At 39.2% G+C, this 25119-nt stretch overlaps 1 protein-coding gene across 4 annotated transcripts in view; it reads left to right on the top strand.

Annotated features, from left to right (window-relative positions):
* The window catches only part of CDK14 (cyclin dependent kinase 14), a gene marked incomplete at both ends in the record, with an annotated part of 523336 nt that overhangs the window by 472309 nt on the left and 25908 nt on the right, over positions 1-25119 (top strand). For all 4 annotated transcript variants that reach the window (XM_079710872.1, XM_079710871.1, XM_079710873.1 and 1 more), the window contains one exon: positions 13601-13649. In XM_079710872.1, coding sequence (XP_079566998.1) covers positions 13601-13649 — 49 coding nt within the window. The remainder of the gene's footprint in view (positions 1-13600; positions 13650-25119) is intronic.

The raw sequence follows: 25119 nt of genomic DNA, 5'->3' as shown, positions 1-25119 counted from the left end.
ACTCCATGGTATTCTTAGCACTTCAGTAATTTTGTCACCTTCGATGAGATTCATCACAGGCCAAACCCCATTCTCTCTATCAAAAAGTAAGAGTCTACTGCAAAATTACTATATTTTCCCTTTCACTTGTTTCATAGTGACTCACTACTGGGATGCTTTTGCGTAATGCCCTCTGCTCCGTTTCCTTCTGGGATGGGAAGAGCCTTCCCTGTGTGACTCCCAGGACCACTTTGCCCCGCCTGCTTTGCCCTCAGCTACTTTATGTCAACAGAGGCCACAGGGCTCATACACCCCTGGTGAAGTGATGCTTGAAATTCTTTGTTATAAGACAGACTTAGCATTAATATTTTTTTGTTTGTTTGTTTTTTTTGGGGGGTTTTTTTTGCGGTACGCGGGCCTCTCACTGTTGTGGCCTCTCCCGTTGCGGAGCACAGGATCCGGACGCGCAGGCTCAGCGGCCATGGCTCATGGGCCCAGCCGCTCCGCGGAATGTGGGATCCTCCCAGACCGGGGAACGAACCCGTGTTCCCTGCATCGGCAGGCGGACTCTCAACCACTGCGCCACCAGGGAAGCCCTAGCATTAATATTTTTTAGAAACACATCTTGGGTATGTATTGGAGGGGTTGTTTGGGATTTGTAGAATTGTGGTAGCCGCAGATCAGGGCAGAATATAGGTAGACATTTGAGGTTCTCCAGACTAGTAGAATCAGGGTGAGAGACTGAGAATTCTGAGAAGATTTTGCAGTTTCCTACTGTCAGGGAAAACCATTGGCTGCTTCAGCTGGGAGTAAGAACGGTGTTTTGGTTGTGCGGTAACTATTTAAGCAAATTGAACATTAGAGCTGGAAGAAGTTCCAGGGGGCATCTAGCCCTGCTCAGTCCTTTGTAAGGCTAGGAACCTGAGGTCAGAGATGTTAAAGGACTTCCCCAAAGTCAGTGTCAGAGATGAAAGTAGATCCCAGGAGGTCTCCCTGAGTTTCAGTTCAGTGCCCTTTTTTTGCAACATGAATCATGGGTGATCATGCTACTGCATCTGTATTACAATTTCTCGTTGACCTTCTTCTAATGAACAGTTTATTGACAATTAGTCTATCAAGAAAGTAGCAAAAAAGTAGGAAGGATCTGATCTCTGTACTTAGTAAAACATGGACCCACAAACATCACTTTGTATGAAATACTTTGGCCCCGAAATAACATGTGGAGTCCATGTATGAAACTTTTTTCATCTCTTAAATGCTTCCAACAAAAGGGGCATTCAACAGCTATTTAATGACCAATTGTTATTCAGGAGTTTAGAAAAGGAAGGCACTGTAAAATGCAGGGAGAGAAAAATGTTGCTAGACAGGAAGCAATTAAAAGTAATGAAATTTAGACTGAAATAATTCTATTTTTCCCAAATCAAGCAAGGGAACAGAGTATTTCTAAAGTGATTATATTATTCTGAAGAGAAAGTTATCTAATCCAAAAAGCAGTTTGATTAAGGAAAGTTTGTTAAAGTCAGAATTTCTTGCAACGAATTTGCCGTTGGAGGCAAATTGCAAAAAGGGAGTATTTTAAACATTCTATGCCCCAAACTAAGCCCACAGACACACTGACCTTGAAGGCAACATATAAATATGGACTTCGTTGTACTCAGACTCTGTAATGAGGTGAAAAACTTCTCCTCAATTCCACCTATTCACAGGCCTAACTGAGGCCCCCAAACTAAATAGATTCAGACTTCTTAATTCCAGAGGGAAGATGTAAATTTTTTCAGAATACCATGATGGGACTTCCCTGGTGGCACAGTGGTTAAGAATCCACCTGCCAATGCAGGGGACACGGGTTCGAGGCCTGGTCCAGGAAGATCTCACATGCCGCAGAGCAACTAAGCCCATGCGCCACAACTACTGAGCCTGCGCTCTAGGGCCCGTGAGCGACAACTACTGAACCCGCGTCCCACAGCTACTGAAGCCCGCGTGCCCTAGAGCCCGTGCTCCACAACAAGAGAAGCCACCGCAATGAGAAGCCCACACACCACAACTAAGAGTAGCCCCCGCTCACCGCAGCTAGAGAAAGTCCACTCACAGCAACAAAGACCCAACGTGGCCAAAAAAGTTTTTTTTTATTTTTTTAAATTAAAAAGAAATAGAATACCGTGATGATAACACCTTACGTTTTATGTTGTATTTTATTATTTACAAAGCATTTCAACATATTATCTCAGTTGGTATTTAGAACAACTCCTGAGTTATTATAATGTTATTGTCCTAATACTGTTATCCCAATTTACAGACAAGGAAACTGGGAGACTGAGGCTTGGAGAGTTTGTGTGGCTTGTCCAAGGCCACATCTGCAGTATATAGCGGAGCCCAAACGCAAACCCAGGCCTGCAGTCCCTGGCCTGCTATTCTTACGGATGCCTGCCAGTCTCTTTAAGAGAGCTTCCCTGTCTGCAAACATAGGAGTATGATGAGGGAGAATTGTCAGCTTCTTCTCAGCCCTGCCTGGTGGCATCTTGGAAAAGATCTCTATATATCTTCTTGTACGTACCAGAACCCACCCTCCACCTGCTAAATATGGGTATCTTCTTTGAAACTTGTGCTTCCAATAAATTGTCAACTCCAAACACCCTCTGTGGGTGTTTAGTTTTAATGTACAGTCCTTGGTACATATTATGGGAATTGCCCAGTTCCATGATTTGCACACCAGAGGAGATCTGAACCTGTAGCCTTTGTTCACACTCTGGACTTCCCCTAGTCTGTAAGAAGATGATGGAAAAACTGCGGAAGCAGTAGAAATTGTTTGGTGGGATATTCAGTGCAGGGCGGTTGAGAGGAGGGTGGTTTCGTGCCATGATGTTGCCCTGCACAGACCACACCTGCTGTCAGGAGACACCTGTGGACATGCAGGGCCACCTTCCTTACTCTTCCAGAAGCATCCCGTCTGCTCCCTCCAGCTCATGGAATTCCTGTGGACGTTAAATGAGATAATCCATTTTTACATCCTCTTCATTACTTTTTACATACTTATACTTTACCTATTTTTAAGAAGATTTGAGCTGGCTGTGTAATTGGTATAAAAGTGCTTTTAAACTGTTAGGGGCATGTAACTACAAAGTAATATTTTGTACCATTTATACTGTGTCCTCTGCCTGGTGTTTTCTTTCCCACTTTATGCTTTACCTCAAGAATCTTTTTTTATGTCCTTTTTTTTTTTTTTTTTGAGCGATTGATAGCAAATGTAACAGTCATGGGTAACATCTGAATATACAAGGGTGTAACTATGTGATGGTTATAAAAATCGACTTGAAAAATTAATCTGCAAATATATGGCCCTTATCTCAGATTTTATTGCTAAAAACCTTGTGGGTCTGCCTGCCTCAAGGCTCAGGACATTTAGAGCTCTCTGCCCCAAGCATCAACCACCACCTTCTTCAACTCTGCCGTTCTTCATCCTACCAGTAAATGCCACACCAGTCACACAGTGAAAAAGCCAGTTAATTAGTAAATTTATAAAATAAGTGAACTTTATAGAGCAGAGGAAGTTAAAACAACATTAAGCGTGACAAGAAGGGCAGGCTGTCTTGACTTTCATACCTTCTGATTGTGGCAGTCATGCTTTAGTCACTGCTGGCTGAGAGCAGGGGAGAAAATGCTGGAGTTGAGTGGCCACGTTTCAAGCAGCAGGAACCATGCTCCAGATACTCTCATGAGCTCAGATTCTTAATAAGTACTCGCTAGGTGCCAGGCAGCATTGTAGATGCTGAAGACACAGTGGTGAACAAAGCAGATAAACCCGTTGCTTATGGGGCTTCCGTGCTAGAGGGGAGACAAATAGTAGACAAATTACAAATCAGTGTGGCTGGAGAAGCTGACCATGGACAGAGCAGCAGGGGTGGGTCGCTGAAGGCCAAGGTGAAGAGCTAGGATTTTACTTGAAGTGCAAAAGGAATCAATGGAGGGTTTTTGAGCGGGGGAGGAAATTGATGTTTTGTTTGCAAAGGGACCTACTGTCTACAAAAAGTCACAGACCTATTTCAGAGATGGTAAGGGGCTTCACCTCAAGTGTGAACTCCTCTTGATTGGTAGTTTCTGCCCACAGTTCTGGGCTGAGAAGGGTCTGTAATAGCAAGTCCCGGCTCAGGGGAAATTATTCTCACACCAGTTAACAGTGATGCCATAGACATGGGGCATAGGTTTTTCCCAATAGGTCCATAACCGACCAAGGATTTGATATGCAAAAAGTCATACATATAGCCAACGCTATAAAATAAAAATTTTAAATGGCCAAAAATCATGATAATTACTGAAAAATGTAAAATAATAATTCAGCTCTTCATAGGTAGGCAGACCTATGGGGGGAGATATCTTTATAAATTGTAGAAATTCATTTCAGTGCAAAGCAGGGACTATCTGTACTGACTTTCTCTGTATCTGCTTGAAGAATTTCCCATTTATTTTCACTAGAGGGCATCACAAATGATGGAGATGAACAGAGTGTCCAGAAAATGCCAGAGAAAATGTAGTGAGATTAAATTTTCAAAGAGAAATGAAGTTCTTCTGATTGCAGCTTTATTGAAAACAAAAGCAAAAACAAAAAAATCCTTAGGTATACTGGTTTCATTACTTCTACTCTTGGAATTTTGAAAAATTCCGTTTGGGAGTTATCCACACCTCATCTCGCCAAAGTTGATATAGAATGCCAGTCACCAAACAAAGACTTCTTCAGTAATTATGCTCCCTCCCACCCCAAGAGGATTAAAATCCTTGTATAGTGTCCAATTTGTGTGATTTGGTTACAATCATATCTAAGAAAAGAATTAGAATTTCAGCCTATGAGTGGAAATCAGAATAAATGAAGACACATCATTTTCAAGGTACTGAAAGAACTGTTACCAATGAGCTTGGGTAACCCAGCTTCTTGGTAACAAGTGATAAACCGGGAATAGAGTCCTGATTCAGCCTCTGCCACCAGCCTGTATCATGGGCTCGTCAACTCAACCTTTCTAACCTTAGTTTAGTCATTTGTAGAGTGAAGCTGTCAGACTCCCTGATTGTTCACATTTCCCCTAGAAGGTTCTGAGTGCTGTCTTCCTGATCTCTTTGTCCCTGTGGAGAGTTTGGATGGAGGGTTGGGTCAGGATGCATGGAGAGTGAGACACAAAATCTTTCTTCTCCTTTTCTGGGAGCTGTAAAGATTCAGTCTCATTTGTGAATAGTACACTTTAGACTGTGATAAATGCCTAACTGATTAAACTTTACTTCTCTAAAGAAAAACATCTTACCGAAAGAGAAGTGTTCCATGACTTTTAGGTTGAGAAAGGTGTGGTTGGTTTGAAGACCTCAGCTGGGAATATGCGCTCACAAACCCATGTCTGTTGGAAAAACCAAGTGCCACAGGAAGTAAGAACGTTTAACGTACAGAGTAGACGTTTGTTTCTAGAAGTTGCTCAGAGATTGCTCATTTTAAAACACACACCGTTGGTAATCGAAGGATGATTTGCTGCAGCCAGGGCAGGGCAGGATGCTGCAGTCTCCTATTTTCAGGACTGAAGATGGCTACTCAGCATTTTAAGGAAACCCCTCTGGGTGACAGCAACAGGGCAGTGAGATTCTGTTCCACGTTAGCATGTCACTTCAGAGCCTCTCACTGGTAACGCTGGAGCTATGTGAAATCACAGCCATTACATATATGAGGGACAGCAAGAGTTTTAAAGCTGTGAATTACAGTTGTGCAGACATACAGCTTATTTCTAAAATGCCTGTTTGGATCACTGTGCTTTTTTGGAATTGACATATCTAAAATCCCCATATTTTGGAACAAGTCTAGCCCTCTCTGTTTGGGATAAACTGTCGTCTACTGTGCGTGAATTCTGCTTTACTTCTGGTCTGAGGACCATAGATGGTTTAAATCCAGCTTTTCTATGTCTTGGTCAGAATATCAGCTGAAATGTTGACTGCTGGCTTGGTTTTCCTTATAACCATAAGAAAGTCACATTTGCATAAAAATTCTTGTGAATATTTGTAAATAGATTTTCTTCCATTGCTGGTCCCTTAGTATTGGATCCCTTGATTCATTGTAGGCTACAGATGACCTTGTACGTTTTGTGCACTGCTGGGTCCACAGTGCCTGGCAAACAGTAGGCACACAAGAAATATTTGTAGAATGAGTGAGAGAATGAATGAATACTCATGTCTTCTAACCTTAAAAGATTCAAGGCTGTTATCTATTACATAAACAAGTAGTTAAAGTGATTGTTGGAAGCATCACCAGAGTGATTCGTGACTGTGTTTATTGTTCATCCTCATAAAGGACTGGACTCTTTTCCCTCCACTGAAGCAATCCTGAGAAAGGCTTCAGGCTCAACACCTCTGCCAGATGATAGTCTGGTCACAGCTCTTGACTTAAGTCATTACTACTTTCTTACAAACTCAGGAGAAAAGAGTAAATGCATTTGTTAAAATGCAAAATAATCCTAAAGAATTTAAATAGTGAGTAGTTGAATATATAGTTTAGAGGTGTTCATTATAAAATAATCTAACATTTACTGTGGCATTTTGGACATTACTCTTTTTTTTAATTTATTTTTTGGCTGCGTTGGGTCTTCGTTGCTGTGCACGGGCTTTCTCTAGTTGTGGCAAGCTGGGGCTACTCTTCACTGCGGTACACACGCTTCTCACTGTGGTGGCTTTTCTTGTTGCAAAGCACAAGATAAGCTCTAGACGCATGGGCTTCAGTAGCTGCGGCACTCAAGCTCAGTAGTTGTGGCTCACAGGCTTAGTTGCTCCACGGCATGTGGGATCTTCCCAGACCAAGTTTGGAACCCATGTCCCCTGCATTGGCAGGCGGATTCTTAACCACTGCACCACCAGGGAAGTCCCTGGACATTACTCATTTTTGTATTGACTTATAGTTATTCCATGATATTATTTAAAAATCAGATGCTGTTAAATCCATTTGTAAAAGGTGTACTAAAGTTTGAGACTTAAAAAAATTTTTTTATTAGAGTATAGTTGCTTTACAAGTTTCAGACTTTTAATGATCTTGTCTCTATTGCCACCCCTCCTTTCCATGCACCCCTCCCCCCTAAAAAAAGAAAGAAAAGTGTTTTTACAAATCCTGCTTTAGCCTTTCAAGTCCTTTGAACATATTGGGTTAGGCAAAAAGTTCGTTTGTTTTTTTCCGTAAGATGTTATAGAAAAACCCGAACGAACTTTTTGGCCAATCCAGTACTTTTTAATTGGTTGATTTGACTACTTACTCATATGTTTTCCTGTTATTGATGTTAAAAACACAGCAGTATCTTATAAGATCCAAAAAACATTGGTGAGAAGGGGATAAGGGTATTAAAAATTAAAGTTACTTTCCTAGAGTATACAGTACATATGTATAAGCAAATGAGTAGATTCCAATTTAGGTTTTATCTGTTTTCACACTGCCTCAAGCCGTTTCAGGTTTAGCTCTTTTAAGCTAGGGAACTTTAGAATATATAGCATTGTTCTCCTGTATTTTCCTGTGGAATCTCAACGAATCGCTGTGCATAAGCATGGCAGTTTGAGCGAAACCCTTCCAGCTTCTGTCCCCTACCCCACCGTGTTACAGAGTTAGTGATTTCTTCTTCTCTACCAGCTCTCCTCCCTGGCCGCCCACTGTGTGCGACCATCCTCTGCAGTGTCCCTGCAATAAGAGGAGAAGGTGAAAATCAGCCTGCAGGTTTAAATTAATTGCACTTCTCAGTTACGCTGTGAGTTAGTCTATGCTTTAAATCACGGCATTCTAAACTTCTAGTTTAAACATAATTAGAAAGAGAAAGCTGAAATTAAAATAGTGACAGAATAAACCTAACTGGAGGAGAACAGTATAAAACACTCCTAATCAAATACTCGAATAATCTGTTAAAATTATTCATAAGCAGTTGACTATTTTACTAAATACACCTCTTACTGATTTGGGGCATTAATTTAAGCACCTTTTTGTTTCCAAAACTTACCTAGTGAAATTAGGTTACTTACATTCTAATGGAACATTGCTTTTACTCATGATGGAAATCGTTTTAAAAATAGAATTTAAAAAATCTAATTATAAACGTTACACACGCTCATCGCAGAAAATGTTAGAAATGGCTCCATTTGAAATTGTGTACTTTGACAGTTAAGATCTGAAAGATGTTGTATACAAGAGGTCAGGTCCTGTGTGTTACTGGAGCTAGCTTCAGATATTTGAGTTTATCCTGTCTTCATTTGGAAAAGAAAACAGATGGCGTTAGTGGCTCTGCCTCTGTGCTTCCAGGGGACTGCATCCATATCCACATTGTAGCATTTTCACCCCGTGTTGGTAATTCTGTATTTACATTTCTGGGCCACTGAACTGTAACCAGGACGTCCTCATTTTTGTGTGCCCATTGCCCAGTGCAGTGCCTGGCATACAAGCAGGTGCCCGGGTGACATCTGCTAAAAGAATTAAGAGTTTATGTGAGTAGTGACAGAAGGTAAAGGTAGGAAGACTTTGTTCTTCCTTATTTTTTTCTACTTTCATATGGCATGTTTCTCTATCAATTTTGGCTCTTTTATGCGTAGCTAAAACTGACATACTGTATTTCTGAAAAAAAAAATTTTCTATTAGCATATCCTGTCAAGCTCTAAATAGAGGCAATTCTTAGAACTAATATTTATGTGCAGTCATTAATTGCTAAGAATAATAATTTACTTGTAAATCCAAGATTGTATTAATTTTATCTGTAATGGAATCCTTGTTCTTTCCTGAAATCATAGCAAATTATTAAAATTGCTTTGTGGGGAGTACAAAGTTAAGGAGATCAAATTTGTTCTACAAGGACATTTGATGTAATTATTTGTAAAATATATCTTGCTTTTTATACCAGGCTTTTTGATAAAAATAATTTCTTAAACCTCTATAAAAAAACTATTCTTCCCATTTCTCCTTTCTTTGTCAGTTAATTCTCAAACCTAGAATATGCCTTTACATTTCTGTTCTACACCAACTGGCTGAATTATGTTGGGTCTTATATAATGCAGTCTAGTAGAGAATAAATTCAGATGTTAGACATTCTTTTGAAACAAAAAAATACATAATTGTTGGTGAGCACTTTTGCCTGTAGCTTTAGAACAATGGATATTTGTAATCAGGCCTGCTCTTCAACTAATGTACACTATTTCCCCTGGTAGTATACTCTCCAAACAGAAGCCAGAGTGATCCTTAAAAAAAAAATTCTAAATCATATCTTAAAGGCCACAAAGTCCGTGTGAGCCGGTCTTCTGCCCATCTCTCCTGGGCTGTCTGTCTGCTCCAGACACCCCATCCTCCAGGCTCACTCCAGCCCTGCACATGCCCTACTGGAATGAGAGCTCCCTACAGGCAGGAAGGTCTTCTGTTTGGTTCTTTCTCTGTATCTTCAGCTGTAAGAAGTGTACCTGGCACACAGTAGTTGCTCAGTAAATAGTTGAATGAATGAATCATTGCACAGATTTCTTTTGAATAAACTTTGTACTTAGAGATAGGAAGCTGAGTGTGTTCTTAAATTTCTTTTTGTTCTTTTTATCTAATAGTATTCTTATACGTGAAACGTACCATAACAAAAGCAATATAAATCACTTTCTTTTCTTTAAAACCTTATAATTCAAAGCAGACAGCACTAACAAAAGGCACCAACTAATACTAAGAAGAATTAAGCCTTTTAAGTATTAAATGATTAAGAAGAAATGAGATCAATATGAAAAGGAGATCATTTAATTTTACTGGAGGATGTACACACAAATCCTTTCTAAATGGAAAGACACACATATTGTTATGTACAAAGATTTTATATCAGCCTTTTCAGATAAATATACATTTTAATGAAACTCCAACCAGATTTCCAGTAGGAACTTTGTTTGTTGTGTTGGTTGACTTTTATTTGCAACTCATTTTCCTTCTTCACCCAACCTGAAGTGTCCCTCTCACACTGGTCACTCTACATCACACCTCCATGTTTTATTTTGCTAGAACACTGTCTTGTCCCTCAGCTTTATTGAGGTATAATTGACATAAAGCACTGTGTAAGTCTAAGATGTACAGCACAGTGATTTTATATGTGTATATATTACAAAATGATTGCCATGATAAGTTTAGTTAACACATCCATTACTTCACATAGTTTCAATTTTTTTTTTTTGAGTGAGAAATTTTAAAATCTACTCTCTTGGCAACTTGCAAATATTCAGTGCAGTATTGTTAACTATAGTCACCATGCTTTACATTACATCCCCAGAACTTATTCATCTTATAACTGGGAGTTTGTACCCTTTGACTATTTTCACCTATTTCCCCACCTCCAACCCTATGCCCCACCTCTGGCAACCACTTCTGTTGCCTGTTCTCTGCTTCTATGAGTTTGAGTATTCTTTAGATTCCACCTAGAAGAGAGACTATACAGTATCTGTCTTTCTCTGTCTGATTTATTTCTCTTAGCATAATGCCCTCAGGGTCCATCCATGTTGTGGCAAAATTTCCTTCCTTTCTATGGCTGAGTAACATTCCGGTGTGTACATGCGCCACATCTTCTTTATCCATTCATCCATCAGGGGACACTTAGGTTGCTTCCATGTCTTGATTATTGTAAATAATGCTGCAATGAACATAGGGGTGCAGAAATCTCTTTAGTTCCCTTCAAATATGTACCCAATTGCTGGATCATGTGGTAATTCTATTTTTAATTTTTTGAGAAAACTCCATACTCTTTTCCATAATGGCTGTACCAGTTTAAATTCCCACCAGCAGTGCCCAAGGGTTCCCTTTTCTCCTCATTCTCACAAGCACTTGTTATCTCATCCCTTCAATAACAGCCATTCTAACAGGTGTGAGATGATATCTTATTGTGGTTTTGATTTGAATTTCCCTGATGATTAGTGAGATCAAGCACCCTTTCATGTACTTGGCCATGTGAATATCTTCCTTGGAAAAATGTCTCTTCAGGTCCTTTGCCCATTTTTTAATTGGATTATTTGCTCTTTTGCTAATGAGTTATATGAGTCCCTTCTGTATTTTAGATAAGCCATTTTTCAGATATGTAGTTTGCAAATATTTTCTCCCATTCTGTACCTTGCCTGTTCATTTTGTTTATTGTTTCTTTTGCTGTGTAGAAGCTTTTTAGATTGATGTAGTTCCACCTGTTTATTTTTGCTTTTGCTGCCTGTGTTTTGGGTGTTGTATCCATAAAATCATTATGAAGACTAAAGTCAAAGAGATTTTTCCTAGTTTTCTTCTGTGGTTTCAGGTCTTACGTAAGTCTTTAATCCTTTTCCAGGTTTTGTGAGTGATAGAGGTCCAGTTTCATTCTTTTGCATGTGAGTATCATTATTTTCCCAGCACCATTTATTAAAGAGTCTATCTTTTCTCCCCTGAGTATTTTGGTTCCCTTGTCAAACATTGACCATATATATGCATGAGTTTATTTCTGGGCTCTCAATTCTGTTCCATTAGTCTATGTGTCTGTTTTTATGCCAGTATCATACTGGCATATATATGTACCATAGTACGTATATTACTATAGCATTTTGATATAGTTTGAAATCAGGAAGTGTAATACCTCCAACTTTGGTCTTCTTTCTCAATATTGCCTTGGCTATTCAGGGTCTTTTGTGGTTCCATATGAATTTTATGATTGCTTTTTTCTATTTCTGTAAAAAAAAATAAATGCCATTGGAATCTTGATAGGGATTGAGTTAAATCTATAGATGCCTTTGGGTAGTCTGAACATTTTACCAATGTATTAATTCTTCCAATGATGAGTATGGACTATCTTTCCACTTATTTGTGTCTTCTTCAATTTCTTTCATCAGTGTCTTATAGTTTTCAGTGTACAGATCTTTTACCTACTTTGCTGAATTTATTCCTAGGTATTTTATATTTTTTGATGCTATTGTAAATAGGATTGTTTATTTCCTTTTCAGATTAATCATTATTAGTATATAGAAATGCAACTGATTTTTGTATATTGAATTTATGTCCTGCAACTGCCCTGAATTTGTTGATTAGTTCTAACAAGTTTTTGGTGGAGTCTTTATTAAGATCTTCTATATATTAAAAAATCATGTCGTCTGCAAACAGCAACAATTTTACTTCTTCATTTCCAATTAAGATGTGGTTTTTTTGTTTGTTTGGTTGGGTTTTGGGTTTTTTTTTTTGTTTATTTCTTGTTTGATTGTTCTGACTAGGACTTCCAATAGTGTGTTGAACAGGAATGGTGAGAGTAGCCACCTTGTCTTTTCCTCTAAGAGTTCTGCCTTTCACCATCCAGTATGTTGTTAGCTGTGGGCTTGTCATGTATGGACTTTATTGTGTTGAGTTATGTTCCATCTATACCCAATATATTGAGAGTTTATATCATGAATGGATGTTGAATTTTGTCAAATGTTTTTTCTGCATCTATTGAGAAGATCATGTGATTTTTATCTTTCATTCTGTTAACATAATGTATCACATTTATTGATTTGCATATATTGAACCATCCTTGCATCCCAGGAATGCATAATATAAAAGAGACATTATTTTTTTATTGCTGGTGGGAAAATGAAAAGTAATCTGTCAGCAGCTATTAAAATGTGAATTATGCATACCATTTGCCAGGCAGTTCTATATTGGGGAATCTATTTGACAGAAAAGAAAGCATCAGTATATAGACATAGATGTGCAAGGATTATTTATTGAAACATTGTTTTTAAGAAAAAAGAGGCTGGAAACTACCTAAATTTTCATCAGTAGGAGAATGGTGCAATAATTTATGTACTTCTACCCTGTGGAATATTACACAGATCTAAAACAATTGTTACATATTATTTTATTCAAAGGACTATTCACTATATATTATTAGATGCCTAAAAAATTTCAGAGAATGTTTATTGTACAATGCATTTAAAAATTAAAATAGTATATATATATATATATTTGTGTATATGGATAGATTTGTATTTATAAACATAAATATGTGGAAAGAGACATACATACCAAGCCATTAACAATTGCTATATCGTCAGGAGTGAAAAATGGGGAGCAGGAGAAGAGATTATTAATATATATTCTGTGCCACTTTATTGTCTAACTTGGTAAAACAAACATGTTGTGTTTTCATTTTAAAAATATAAAGATTGTTCAATGGTAAATGTAAGTATACACTATAGGACATTGGTGGTTTGGCTTTGAGTATGTGTAAAGCAAGGAGAGCCAGCACTACCGTGTTTGGTCAGAGATGTCTTCATAGAAAAAACAGCAGGTTTCACTGGACCAATGTGGCAATATTCTTCTATAAATCTACCTACAGTTTGCATATTTGGAATTTGCATTTCTTTTTTCAACCCAATTAAAACTTAGTTATTCTAAGAAATAATTACTAGGAAACCAGATTATGAAACAAATCACCCTAGACAAAAGAAAATAATGCTTCATTGTTTAAAATGTTTAGCTCTTCCTGTTTTACTCTTTTGTTTAATCTAAGGTGAAGACCTAGCATGTCTAGCATAACTATGGCTAAATAGTAGCTTTTTTAAAGTTTTTTTTTTTAACATACTGGCAATATAGACTTTTGAAACAAAGATTGTTTATCATTTTTCTTTTTTATTTCAGAACGCTTTACCCTGTACAGCTCTAAAAACCTTAGACAAGCATGGAATAAGTAAGTTTTTTTATACAGATTATACTCGTTCTCTTTTTCTCCCTCTTAATTTTTAAAACTCTCCTGATAAATTTGACTTTCTTTCATTTGTTCACCCAATTGTCTATTCATCTATTCATCCATTCGTTGAAGCATTAAACAGTTATTAAGCCCTAACTGTGTACCAGCCCCCATGTTCCACCTGAGCCAACACTCTGTGAATTTGGGTTCCCAGAGCGATATAGTATTGATTCAGAGTTGTTAATCCTGAAATTCACTGTGGTCACTCTTCTTCTAACTAGATTCCAAGAAATGTTTTAGCATCAGCAAAATAGCATTTCTTAAGTACAATATACCAACTGACTTTCTAATCTAAATAATGTTGGTGACAACCTTTGAGCTAGATAAAACTGATCTTTCAAATGTTTTTAGTTTACCTATTTTTCCCCTGAGCTTTATTGGGAAGCTAAGCACACGTATCACTTGAAATACATGGACTCTGTTTATTTAATCTCTCATCTGACCTTGTTGAAATAGCTTTATTTATTGGTTTCGAAATTTGATGACATCTGAAGATCTGGGTGTCTCAAGTTATTCAGGGGTCTTTTATAGCAAGACAAACTGCTAGTAAATCATTGAAAGTTGGGAAGCAGAGTAATTGAGTCACTCTGTTTGACTGTATCACATTTCAAGCATTATATTAGGGAAAAGGTAACTAGATCTGCTTTGATTAAGTAAACTATAATTTGTCATAACAAAATTTTGTCTATGGGGAATTTAGTGTTATTGTCTCCCTTTTTACCGTTATGACATGTTTAATTTTAGATGCCATCAATTATGGAAAAAATAAGAAAAACTTTTTATAATAAAAATGCCTTTAATCAATCCTGTCAGTAGATAACAGCAGATAGCTTACTATGAGGAACTCATGGAATGAATACATTAAAATCTTCAGTGGATTATTTGAAAGATTTGGTAGTTTATTTTGATTAAATTCATACTAAGAAGAACATACCAGTATAATTATTTTTGTCTAACACAAGACTTCGTATTTTCCATCTGAAGGGTCAGTTCTTAATGTCTAGAATCTCCCACAGGAAGCACGCCCTTGGCTGGGAGGGAACGTTCTCTGTGTGTTCCTCACCCTTTTATCCTCCTGCACCCTAACTTCACTGATCAGTGGTAACACATTTTAATTAAGTGCTTTCATATACCAGGTAATATACACATATAACAGTTCCTGTCTTTGTTAAATGATCAAACACATTTCTCGCAATTGCTCAAAAAGTCTTGTCCCACCAGGTAACCACTTTATGAAACAATTCTTGACAAAGCCATTGAATCTCTAACACTTTCTCTGAAGTAACAGGAAAATCTGGCAAATCCACGTATAGTGGCGTTTGTGGAGAATAGCCTTCAATTTAGCTAACCCTGTTTCCTTCCTTCAGAGGGACAGAACTAGAATGACATCCAAATCACCCAGAAAAATAAATGGCAATTTTTATCCACTTAGAGTAGTCTACAAAAGACAGGACGGGGGAGGGGGAGGTCTGTAGACCATGCTGAGTGATAGTTCATCCACTGTCCCCTTGTGGATGTGACCTCAACAGCATTTACACCTGGCCCACTCCAGCTGTTCATTTTTGCAATTTGTATTCAGCACCTGTCATCTATATGCCCAGACGAATGGCCTTTCTTGTTCAACCATTGGAAGTGAGTAGTGGGATGCCTCTCAGAGAAGATGCTTTTGTCCATTTACATTACTCTATTTCAGGAGAAACTAGGTTATCTCATGTCTTTCAAAAAGAAAAAGACAACTGAAGTAGTATTCAAGCTTTGCGTTGCTTTGCTTCATTCTGACCACCTAAGACCTGATGCTTTCCTTTCTGTGAGAGGTACTGTTCGTGTCACAACAGAAGTAGTTAACTTCATTGACAAAAATCAGGCTGTGTGATCCTCTGGTATTGCTGCTTTAGAAATTTTAAAAGCTGTGTGCATTGTGCTCAATCTTTGAATTTTCTTAAAAGATGCTAGGTTCAGTAAATACGCTTTTACTTTTGAGGGCAGATAATTCTTCAGAATATGATTTTTCACAAAATAAGAACACGGTTTCTCTTTAAGATATCACTTCAGAGATATTTATTATTTGCATTTTCCATGAACATAGGATTTATATTTTTTCTACCAAAAACAAGGTCTAAAATACTGAAGGAAATATTACATTTTAATGTAAAGTCTTCTAAATCCGTTGACAGAATTGTAGTTAATATCTTTCTTTTAATTTCTGTCATCACATATGCTTTTTAAAAACCCGAGAATTAATTCAGAGTCATTTAAGAGAGTCCCACCCTTCGATTTCTTTAAAAATATTTTAGAGAAAATATTAAATGCTGAGCTTGAAGTAAAGTTTTAAAATTATAAACGTGACTTGTTTAGAACCATGCTATTTTCAAGTCCCCATAAGTCTTATTCTTTTGTTGCCTTGAGGATTTATTTTAGAAAAAAACTAAGTAATAAAATCACCACTAAAAATATTATAAAAATATGACTTTCTAGTATCTGTTTTGTACTGAACCCTTAAAGCGAAGCTATAGCCTCCAGCCAGTTCAAACCCAATGCAATTTAGGGAGAAGTGAGAATTCAGACATTAATTATATTATTGATTCTTCCTACAGACCGACTTGTGACCTTGTAACCATCATTGACATTTCAACACCTCTCACTTCAGAGTGGGGTCTAGATTCGGAAGAATTGCATTTAAAGACTATTAAGCAAGTGCTAGCTTTCTTCCTACTGCTAACTAATTTGTTTGTCAACAACACAATTACGAAACCAAAGTGATTGGTAAATCCTCTTGTACAGCAGTAATAGGTTCAAAATAAAGGGAGCTAATTTGCAAGGACTAATTTGAATTCAATTTAGATAGGTTAATATAAGATGGGCAGGTTAATATACACATGTAACTTGCTGTTCAAAATTAAGTAACAATGTTAAAAATATGTATTAACACAGCTGTTGAAGCTAGTGGATATATTAACCTGCCTAAGAGAGTAAAAATTCTTTTTTTTTTTTTTTAATAACTTTATTTATTTATTTTTGGCTGCTTTGGGTCTTCGTTGCTGCGTGCGGGCTTTCTCTAGTTGCGGCAATCAGGGGCTACTCTTCGTTGTGGTGCACGGCTTCTCATTGCGGTGGCTTCTCTTGTTGTGGAGCACGGGCTCTAGGCGCTCGGGCTTCAGTAGTTGTGGCTTGCGGGCTCTAGAGCGCAGGCTCAGTAGTCATGGTGCATGGGCTTAGTTGCTCTGCCGCATGTGGCATCTTCCCGGACCAGGGCTCGAACCCATGTCCCCTGCATTGGTAGGCGGATTCTTAACCACTGTGCCACCAGGGAAGCCCAAGAGTAAAATTTCTTGAGAAATGAATCCTCAAGTCTCTTTGAACAGCTGTAACAAGTGACCCAGTTTATTTTGGGACCAAGTCTGCCCTAAGTAACACCCATGCAATTCCCTGCTGACTTCATTTATACCAGTAACCATGGGCATAATTTTATCCTTTGAAGGATGTTTTAGTATTCTGGGGAAGCAAAGCAGTGATAGGAGAAGAATATCAGAAGATCCAGCAGATATCTAAACTCGAAAGGATAATATAAAGAAGTCTTAATTATAGGATTGAGAATAATAAATACATATTCAAAAAGAAAAGAAGGTCCTTTTATTTCCTCCTACTGGAAGTGCATGATCCATGTGGGTTCTCTCCTGCTTGAAGAGGAATTTGGACTAAAGGGAGACAAATCTTAATTTTATAAATACGTGTTCTTTCTGATGGCCTTCAAAACATTCCATTTTATTTCCTTGGAGTTATAAAGACTCTCCCTATTTTTCTTCCTGATCTCTCTATTTATAGTTGTCTGACATTGGCATGCATGTGCAATCAACCAAGTATTTCAGCCAGTTAAAAGATCTTTAATTATTTTGGCTGGAGAAGAAGCCTTAGTGTATGCTCTGCAGCAAAGTTAAGGGTAGGATTCCAGGAATGCATTTGCTTGTTTTGGAACTTTTTAGCAGCTGAACAATTTTGGAGGTTTGAAAGTAGCAAAAAGAGAACTAAGGATAAACCACCAAGTCACAGAAGACAGATTTGGAAAACACAGGTCATAGCTGATAAAGCAAAGCACATCCATAGACTTTGAACAGGTGTAGGCCAGCTTGTCCTGCCCCCTCCACCCAGTGCTGTAGTTCTGCTTATGAGCCTTCTGGTTAGCAAGTCCAACTGGATTGCTCCTAAGAATTAAAAACAGATGATACTTTAAGATGTGCAATAAATTCAGAGACATTATAATGAGGCTACTCTTATGGAAATGCAAAAAGAGAGAAGAAGACATTTGCCTGCACGTATTGGAAGGTACCAGCAGAGTCACAAACCCTAATTTAGGAGCTTTAGAAGTGTTTTCCAGCTTGGTGTACTTGACTTTCCTTGAGTGTTTTTATCTAATTCGATGATTAACTCCCAAAACATATTTTAAAGATGACTTGGGCTTCCCTGGTGGCACAGTGGTTGAGAATCTGCCTGCCAATGCAGGGAACATGGGTTCAAGCCCTGGTCTGGGAAGATCCCACATGCCGCGCAGCGACTAAGACCACGAGCCACAACTACTGAGCCCACATGCCACAACTACTGAAGCTGTGCACCTAGAGCCCGTGCTCCGCAACAAGAGAAACCACCGCAATGAGAAGCCCGTGCACCGCAATGAAGAGTAGCCCCTGCTTGCCGCAAGTAGAGAAAACCTGTGCGCAGCAACGAAGACTCAACACAGCCAAAAATAAAAACAAATAAATAAATTAATTTTTTAAAAAGATGACTTGCTGGAAAGTCATGCTACATGTACATAAAGCATAATGTATTTAAAATAATATTTAGAGAAATAACATAAATTTCACTCTGTATACTAATATTGGTGGTTCTCTATTGTATTTTTCTTGTCATGTCTGATTGCATTCCATTAAGATTTAAATAGGTGCCTTCTCAAGAAAGAAAAGCCCTGTTTCCTACTCTGCCTTATTGTTCTAAGTTGATCTAAAATTTTGTAAAGTAATAATATATTGCAAAGTAAGTTCAAGCTTTCAGTTTCTGTACAGTTGCTTAGAAATGTTAGAGGACGGTAAGTACAGTTACTGACGCTAGGAGGAGCCGTTGAGTTGAGCCAGATCTTTAAATCCTCTTTTTCCAGTTTCACGTTTTTTTCATTGTTGATCATTTTTGTTATAATTCTGTTTACTTCAAAGTAACAGTTTCAATTTATTTAGTGCCTGAAGATTTCTTCTCACCATATTTTCAAAGAAATTATTCTTTACATCATCCATGCACTTTTTTAGGGGTGGGTTTATGAGGGTGACAAGCTCTAAAGCAGACAGTAAAGCAGACATTTTGGAATTCCTTTCTCTTCACTCAGAGGATGAGCTGGAGCTGCAATTGTCGACTGCCCAGCTCTGGGGACTTGAGTTCAGCATTGGGAGGCTACGTGGGGTGTAGCTCCTTACCACACCCTTGAAAATATAGTTTTCAACACTTGGACAATCAGATCCAAGCAAGTCTCGTGTCGTGACCTTGGACACCCACACACGGTATTGTTTGGAAGCCCCTAAGTCTCACCTGCCTGCTTAAAAGTCGCAGTTCAGAGCAATTTCTTGGGTCATTCAATTTCACAAGAATGAATCATTAGTTCAGTCACTGAAAGCATTAGGTAGGTGTGATGTTTATCTGATCTATTAAACCCCTTGCCACTGAACAGAGAGCAATTCTAGAAAATTGAAGAGTGGATTCTTGAAGGGGAAAAAGAGGAGGTCCTCAAACAGGAGATGCTTTCCAGGCTTTGGTGGGAGTCAAAGAAGACAGCATAAAGGTCTGTCCAGAGACACAGGTTGGAGGCAGATGCCAGGAGGACAAAGAGAAAGCTGTCCAAGAGAGAGCTGGACAATCTGCCAAAGCTCTAACCCTGATCAGTAACAGTAGCAACAGCATAAATGTGATAACACGCAAGACGTACCTAGTCAAAGGCCTGACGTATACTTGTTAATCCATAGTCCTGGCTTGACAGGGGTGGTAGTAAACCATCGGACTGCCTTCTGCTCTGTAGGATTCACATATGTTGTCACATCTTCATATCTTTATACCAGTCTTGGGAGGTAGTCTGGGCAGATATTATCGTCTCCATTTTAGAGCTTGAAATAAGAAACCTGCTGACGTCGAATGATTAGTGCTATTGAGAATTACAACTTGGAGGTATGCCCCAGAGTGAATCTTGTGAAAGAAATATTATCATTTAAAAAACCCTGATCTTCAAGTGGGCTTATCATTACCTGACTTTATTTTGTTCTCACTGTGACTTTGGGTCAGGAGATCTCTTCTGGGACCTAATGTCATTCATTGCTGGTCTAGCTTTTTGGCAGTGGGAGAGCTGGGCTAGAGTACAAACCTGATTTCCTCTCTCCTGGGGAACAGTGTTTGCAGCAGGCTGGCCACCCACACCATCAACTAGGGCCTGTCCTAGGTAATTGCTGGGTAATGTGCCATTGGGATAGAGGCAGGTTTGTGACAAGCTAAGTACTGGAGATGACAGGCCTGCCAGCCACCCACGCAGACCCTGCTAGTGGGATCTGTCGCCCATTCCACACAGTTCCCACTGCCCCAGGAAATTAGGCTCTATCGTTTTGTGTCATTGCCAGATTTCTTGTCCATGTTTTTCTTTTCGTAGCAAAGAATTCGCTGACATTAATAACCCCTGGTGATGGCCCAGGGCAGGCCCCATGCTGTTTGCTATCTTTCAGGCATGAGTTTTTTGTTCCCCTTCTGATAGGCAGAAACTATCCATCTTCTCGCTTACTAATTGGCAGTACATGCCAGGCTTGGGAGTTGGCAACAGCCATTGTTTTTCATCCTTTCAGATTATGTGTTGGACTCCTCATCCAAAAGTACACACTTCTGGTGCAGCTAAAACCTTCCTTCTGCCATCCAGCTCATTAAGGGATAAAACCCAACCATGTTTCTGAAGCGGCACAGAGTTTCCAGGAGCAGCTGGGCTGCTCGTTTCCCTGAAAGAAGGACGATAGAATTAGGTTTTCTCAAACTGTTCCCCAGAACAGATGCTAGACATGTGAACTGAGGAAGTTCTCTGCTTCTCCACAACATAAAATGGTATGTTTGTATTCTGTGGCTGTCATAACAAATTGCCACAATTTATCATCTCCTGTTGGGCAGGAGCCTAGATGGGCTCAGCTGGTTTCTTTGATCTGGGTCTGACAAGGCCAGAATCAAGGTATTGGTAGCCTGGGCCCTGTCTGGAGGCTCTTGGGGAGAATCTGCTTCCAGGCTTATTCAGGTAGTTTGCAGAATTCAGTTCCTTATGGTTGTCGGGCTGAGGTCCTGTTTCCTCTCTGGTTGTCGGCTGAGAGCCTCCCCTAGCTCCTGAAGGCCACGTGTATTCCACATCACCCTGCCACCTCCTCCGTTAAAGCAGCATCAGTTCAGCAAGTGTTTCTCATGCTTCGAGTCTCTCTCTTCCCCTTCTTCCCCATCTCTTCTGCCTCCAGTAGGAGAAAGTTCTCTGCTTCTAAATTCTGTAATCCAAGTTCACCTTTCTATTTTAAGATCTGGGGGCCTCCCTGGTGGCGCAGTGGTTGAGAGTCCGCCTGCCGATGCAGGGGATACGGGTTCGTGCCCCGGTCTGGGAGGATCCCATATGCCGCGGAGCGGCTGGGCCCGTGAGCCATGGCCGCTGAGCCTGCGCGTCTGGAGCCTGTGCTCCGCAACGGGAGAGGCCACAACAGTGGGAGGCCCGCATACCGCAAAAAAAAAAAAAAAAAAAAAAAAAAAGATCTGTAACCTTAGTTACATCTTCCAAGTCCCTTTTGCCTTGGAAAGTAACATATTCACAGGCTTCAGGGATGGGTGAGAGGACATCTTTGGGGCCATTCTGCTTTTCACGAGTTGTACCGGGGTTTCCTACTCAGTGAGGAGTCATGGGGTGAGGCAGAGTGTGGGGGGGGGGTGAACCCAGCCCTCATCAGATCAGACACAGCCCGTTTTGCCTGATCTCTGGCCCATCAGGTGACAAGCATAGGCCCCTGATTCTGATGGTTCCACGTTGCCTGGTTCACATTAGCTATGCTCAAAATTATGTATAAGGAAGAAATCATTTTCCACCCCCGCAGAGAGAAAAAAAGAGATTATTCTCAGGAAAGCTCATAGTCTCTGAGATGGTAAAAGTTTGGCCTGATATTTTTGTCCCCTCTAGATCAGTGCTGTCCAGCAGAACCTTCTCTGTTGATGAAAATCTGTATCTTCACCACCCAGAGCAGCAGCCACTAGCCCCCTGTGGCTATTGAGCACTAGAAATGTGGCTTAGGAACTGAATCTTAAATTTCATTTAAATTTAATTAATTTAAATGTAAATAGCCGCCGTGGGTGGCTACCAAATTGGGCAGCACAACTGTAGATCAACAGGTAAACTATCCATTTATTTTAGGTGCCCACCAATGTAATACAAGTGTGGGTGTCTGATGCTTTGGAAATTCTATGCTCAAGAGTCCTTGCATTTTGCACTCAAGTGTCTGGGGATCTTGCTTGATGTGTTTGCTTCTCACCTCTGTCTTTTATTTGTAAACACTCTGAGAAGATAATAGCTCTGGAGGACCCAGTAAGAGATAAATCTGAGGAGGGAATAGTGGAGGTATCAGAGAACACCTAGCAGACATGCCTTCCCCTCCCCCTCACTTCCAAGAGCCATGGTGTTCCTTCTTGAGGGGCACTGCCTATTTCAGGCGACTCCATTCCTTTCTCCTTCTCCTGTTCTCTCTCTCTCTCTTTTCTGCTGGGAACTGCTAGGGGTTAGACACACAGCTGTCTACCCTTTTTGAACTCCCTGAAGAATTCACCTCTTTGCTGTTGTTCCCGGCCCCCTTGATCTCCCCTAACTCTGCTCAGAAAATACCAAAAGTCTCAGCTTCCCCTTCACCGCATACAAGATGCTACCAAGAGGAGGTCCATTTTATAAATAAGTCTCTCATGGGCCCCTGTGGGTATATATATTAACTCTTCAGCTTCCGAACATTGAAATTTTCCACATTTAAAAAAACTGAAGCATGAACAGAAATGCAGAAATTTTTACTGCTCTTTATTTATTAAAAAACACTGATGTGAGATCCCTTTCCTCAACATTTATTTATATCATTTCCTTTTGATTAAGAAAATGTTTATGAATCTGGTGAATTGTCAGCCTCAGAATTAAGACAAGCATAAGTCGTCACTGGAGAGAGATGATTTGAACAACAATGTCATCTTTTGTATCCACTGTCACCCATTCCACGCTTTACCTTGGTTGATTTTCATGAAAATTAGGATTGGATAAAGGTCCCAATCATTTTTGGGGACAAGGGGTCCCCCTCATACTTTGGGGAGACTTTCTGTAAAACTGGGGCTCAACTTCCACTCATTGTGAAGATACAGTTAATAAACTATTCATGTTGACAAGTGCATCTGACTTCTGCTGCGTAGACACTGGTCCTACTGACCCTGTAAAAATACACGGTCAATAAATATTGTTGATAGAAACCAAGAAGGAATAGAAAAGAGGAAAGATGCCTGAGAAAGCTCATTCTTAGTGCAAATGGCAAGAAAACAACTGAAAGTAACATAAGCTTTGGTATGATAGGGGCCAAGTTCCAATCACAGATCCAGTACTGAACCATATAATATTCAGGAAGCTCACTAACCAATCTGAGCCCAGATTTTCAGTCTTTTAAGACCCTTGGCACGATTGTTGTGAGGAATGTCAGCTTATCCCCCTTCTGGTTTTCGGCATGCCCTGCCCTCTCCTGCCAGTCCAACTATTTCATTTCGAGAAAAGTAATTGTCCTTGAACATGAGTACCACTACGACACAGGGCCCCCAAACATCTGGAATATTCCTTCTACCTTTCTAGGAGCATGTGCTGAATTTCTCGGTCACCAGATGATTTTTAAAAAATATTTCATGTGTAGAAACAAGATTCCTCTTCCCCAGCAGTTCCTTCCTAAGAGGGATGTGTTAGCAAATAGCATTGTACATAATTCATGTAAAAGTGTGGTTTACCCTAAGTCTTGAAACTTATCTATTAGACAGTTTTCCTAATTAAATTGAAAGAAGCCCTTAGACAAACACTGTTACCAAGTTCAAAGCATCTTTTAGACCTTTTCCATACAGGTACATGAACTCTGTACCTGAACTGATGGGTAAGTCTAAACCAGGTGCATAGAGCTTGGGTGTCCACTTGACCCCGAGGGTTTCATTCGTGATACTAAAAATAATTATCCTTGTTGGTTATGGCTCCTAAATGGGGAAGGTAGACGACTTATCTCTAGAATCACAGAGAATAAAGGCTGGGAGCATAGCCTTACTCTGGTTCACCTATCATCACTGACAAGCAAATGGGTAGGGGACACCAAAGGAAACTGCTTTTTTCTTTCAGACACTGAGCCAAGTCCATACTGTAAGGCACAAGTCCCATGTTACTTTGTATTGTTAAAGTCACTCCCATGTTATATTCGTCATGGGAGTGACTTTAACAATAGATTTTATTTTGTCTTTGACAAAAACAACAAAATACATTAAAATGCCTTAAACACACACATATACAATCCTGCAAATCAGTTATTTTTTGTCTTACCTAAAAGAGCATTTTTAGATGATTTCAACATTTGGGGGATATTAGAAAAATCCGGTGGTGGTTTATAGTTGAAGTCTCATAGTGAGTGTATATGTGTGTGGATGTTATTACCCAGACTAAAAATGAGATATAAATGAATAGAAATATTAACACAGAGATCAATATTCTGGCCCTCACTGCATTATTATACAGCGCATCTTTGTATATCTGTATGTGAATTCTCTGCTAGTCCTCAGCTGAATTTAATCCCTCAAGACTTGATATACAAACATAATGCCAAATAGAGAACTTCCCTTAAATTATTCAAATTCCCCATAAATGATTTCCCACTCTTCCTGCAATGGAAAGCATTTGATCATAAATTCAATTAAATCAGCCATCATCTTTGTGATGTTTGTCCAGCTAAATCCTTTAGTGACTAAACCAATAAACATACCAGCTGTGTGTGTGTGTTTATGGCATGACTGTTGGGAAAGAATCAATTTGAAGTAAAGACGAAGGGTAGTTCTCATTTCTTAGGCCAGATTTTGACCACTTTACTGCAGCCAAGGTTTAAAAGATTAAACTCTTAGCAGGGACAAAATCATGTATATTCCTTAAATTCATTGGCTTTTATTCCCCAACTCAGGGCCAAGTTTTAATATATTGTTTCAGATCAAAACTGATAAACTTTGGAGATGTTAGTAAAAGCAGTCAAACCACATCAACCATTTTTCTTCCTCTTTCTTTCACACCCTCTCCTCCCTAGTTGAAACAAAGGAAAAATGACTGTTGACATACTTTTAAGTTTCT

Source organism: Hyperoodon ampullatus (assembly GCF_949752795.1).
Source record: "Hyperoodon ampullatus genome assembly, chromosome: 9".
Lineage (NCBI taxonomy): Eukaryota > Metazoa > Chordata > Mammalia > Artiodactyla > Ziphiidae > Hyperoodon > Hyperoodon ampullatus.
Note: the sequence above shows the minus strand (reverse complement) of the source record. Positions and strands in the feature narration are given on the sequence as shown.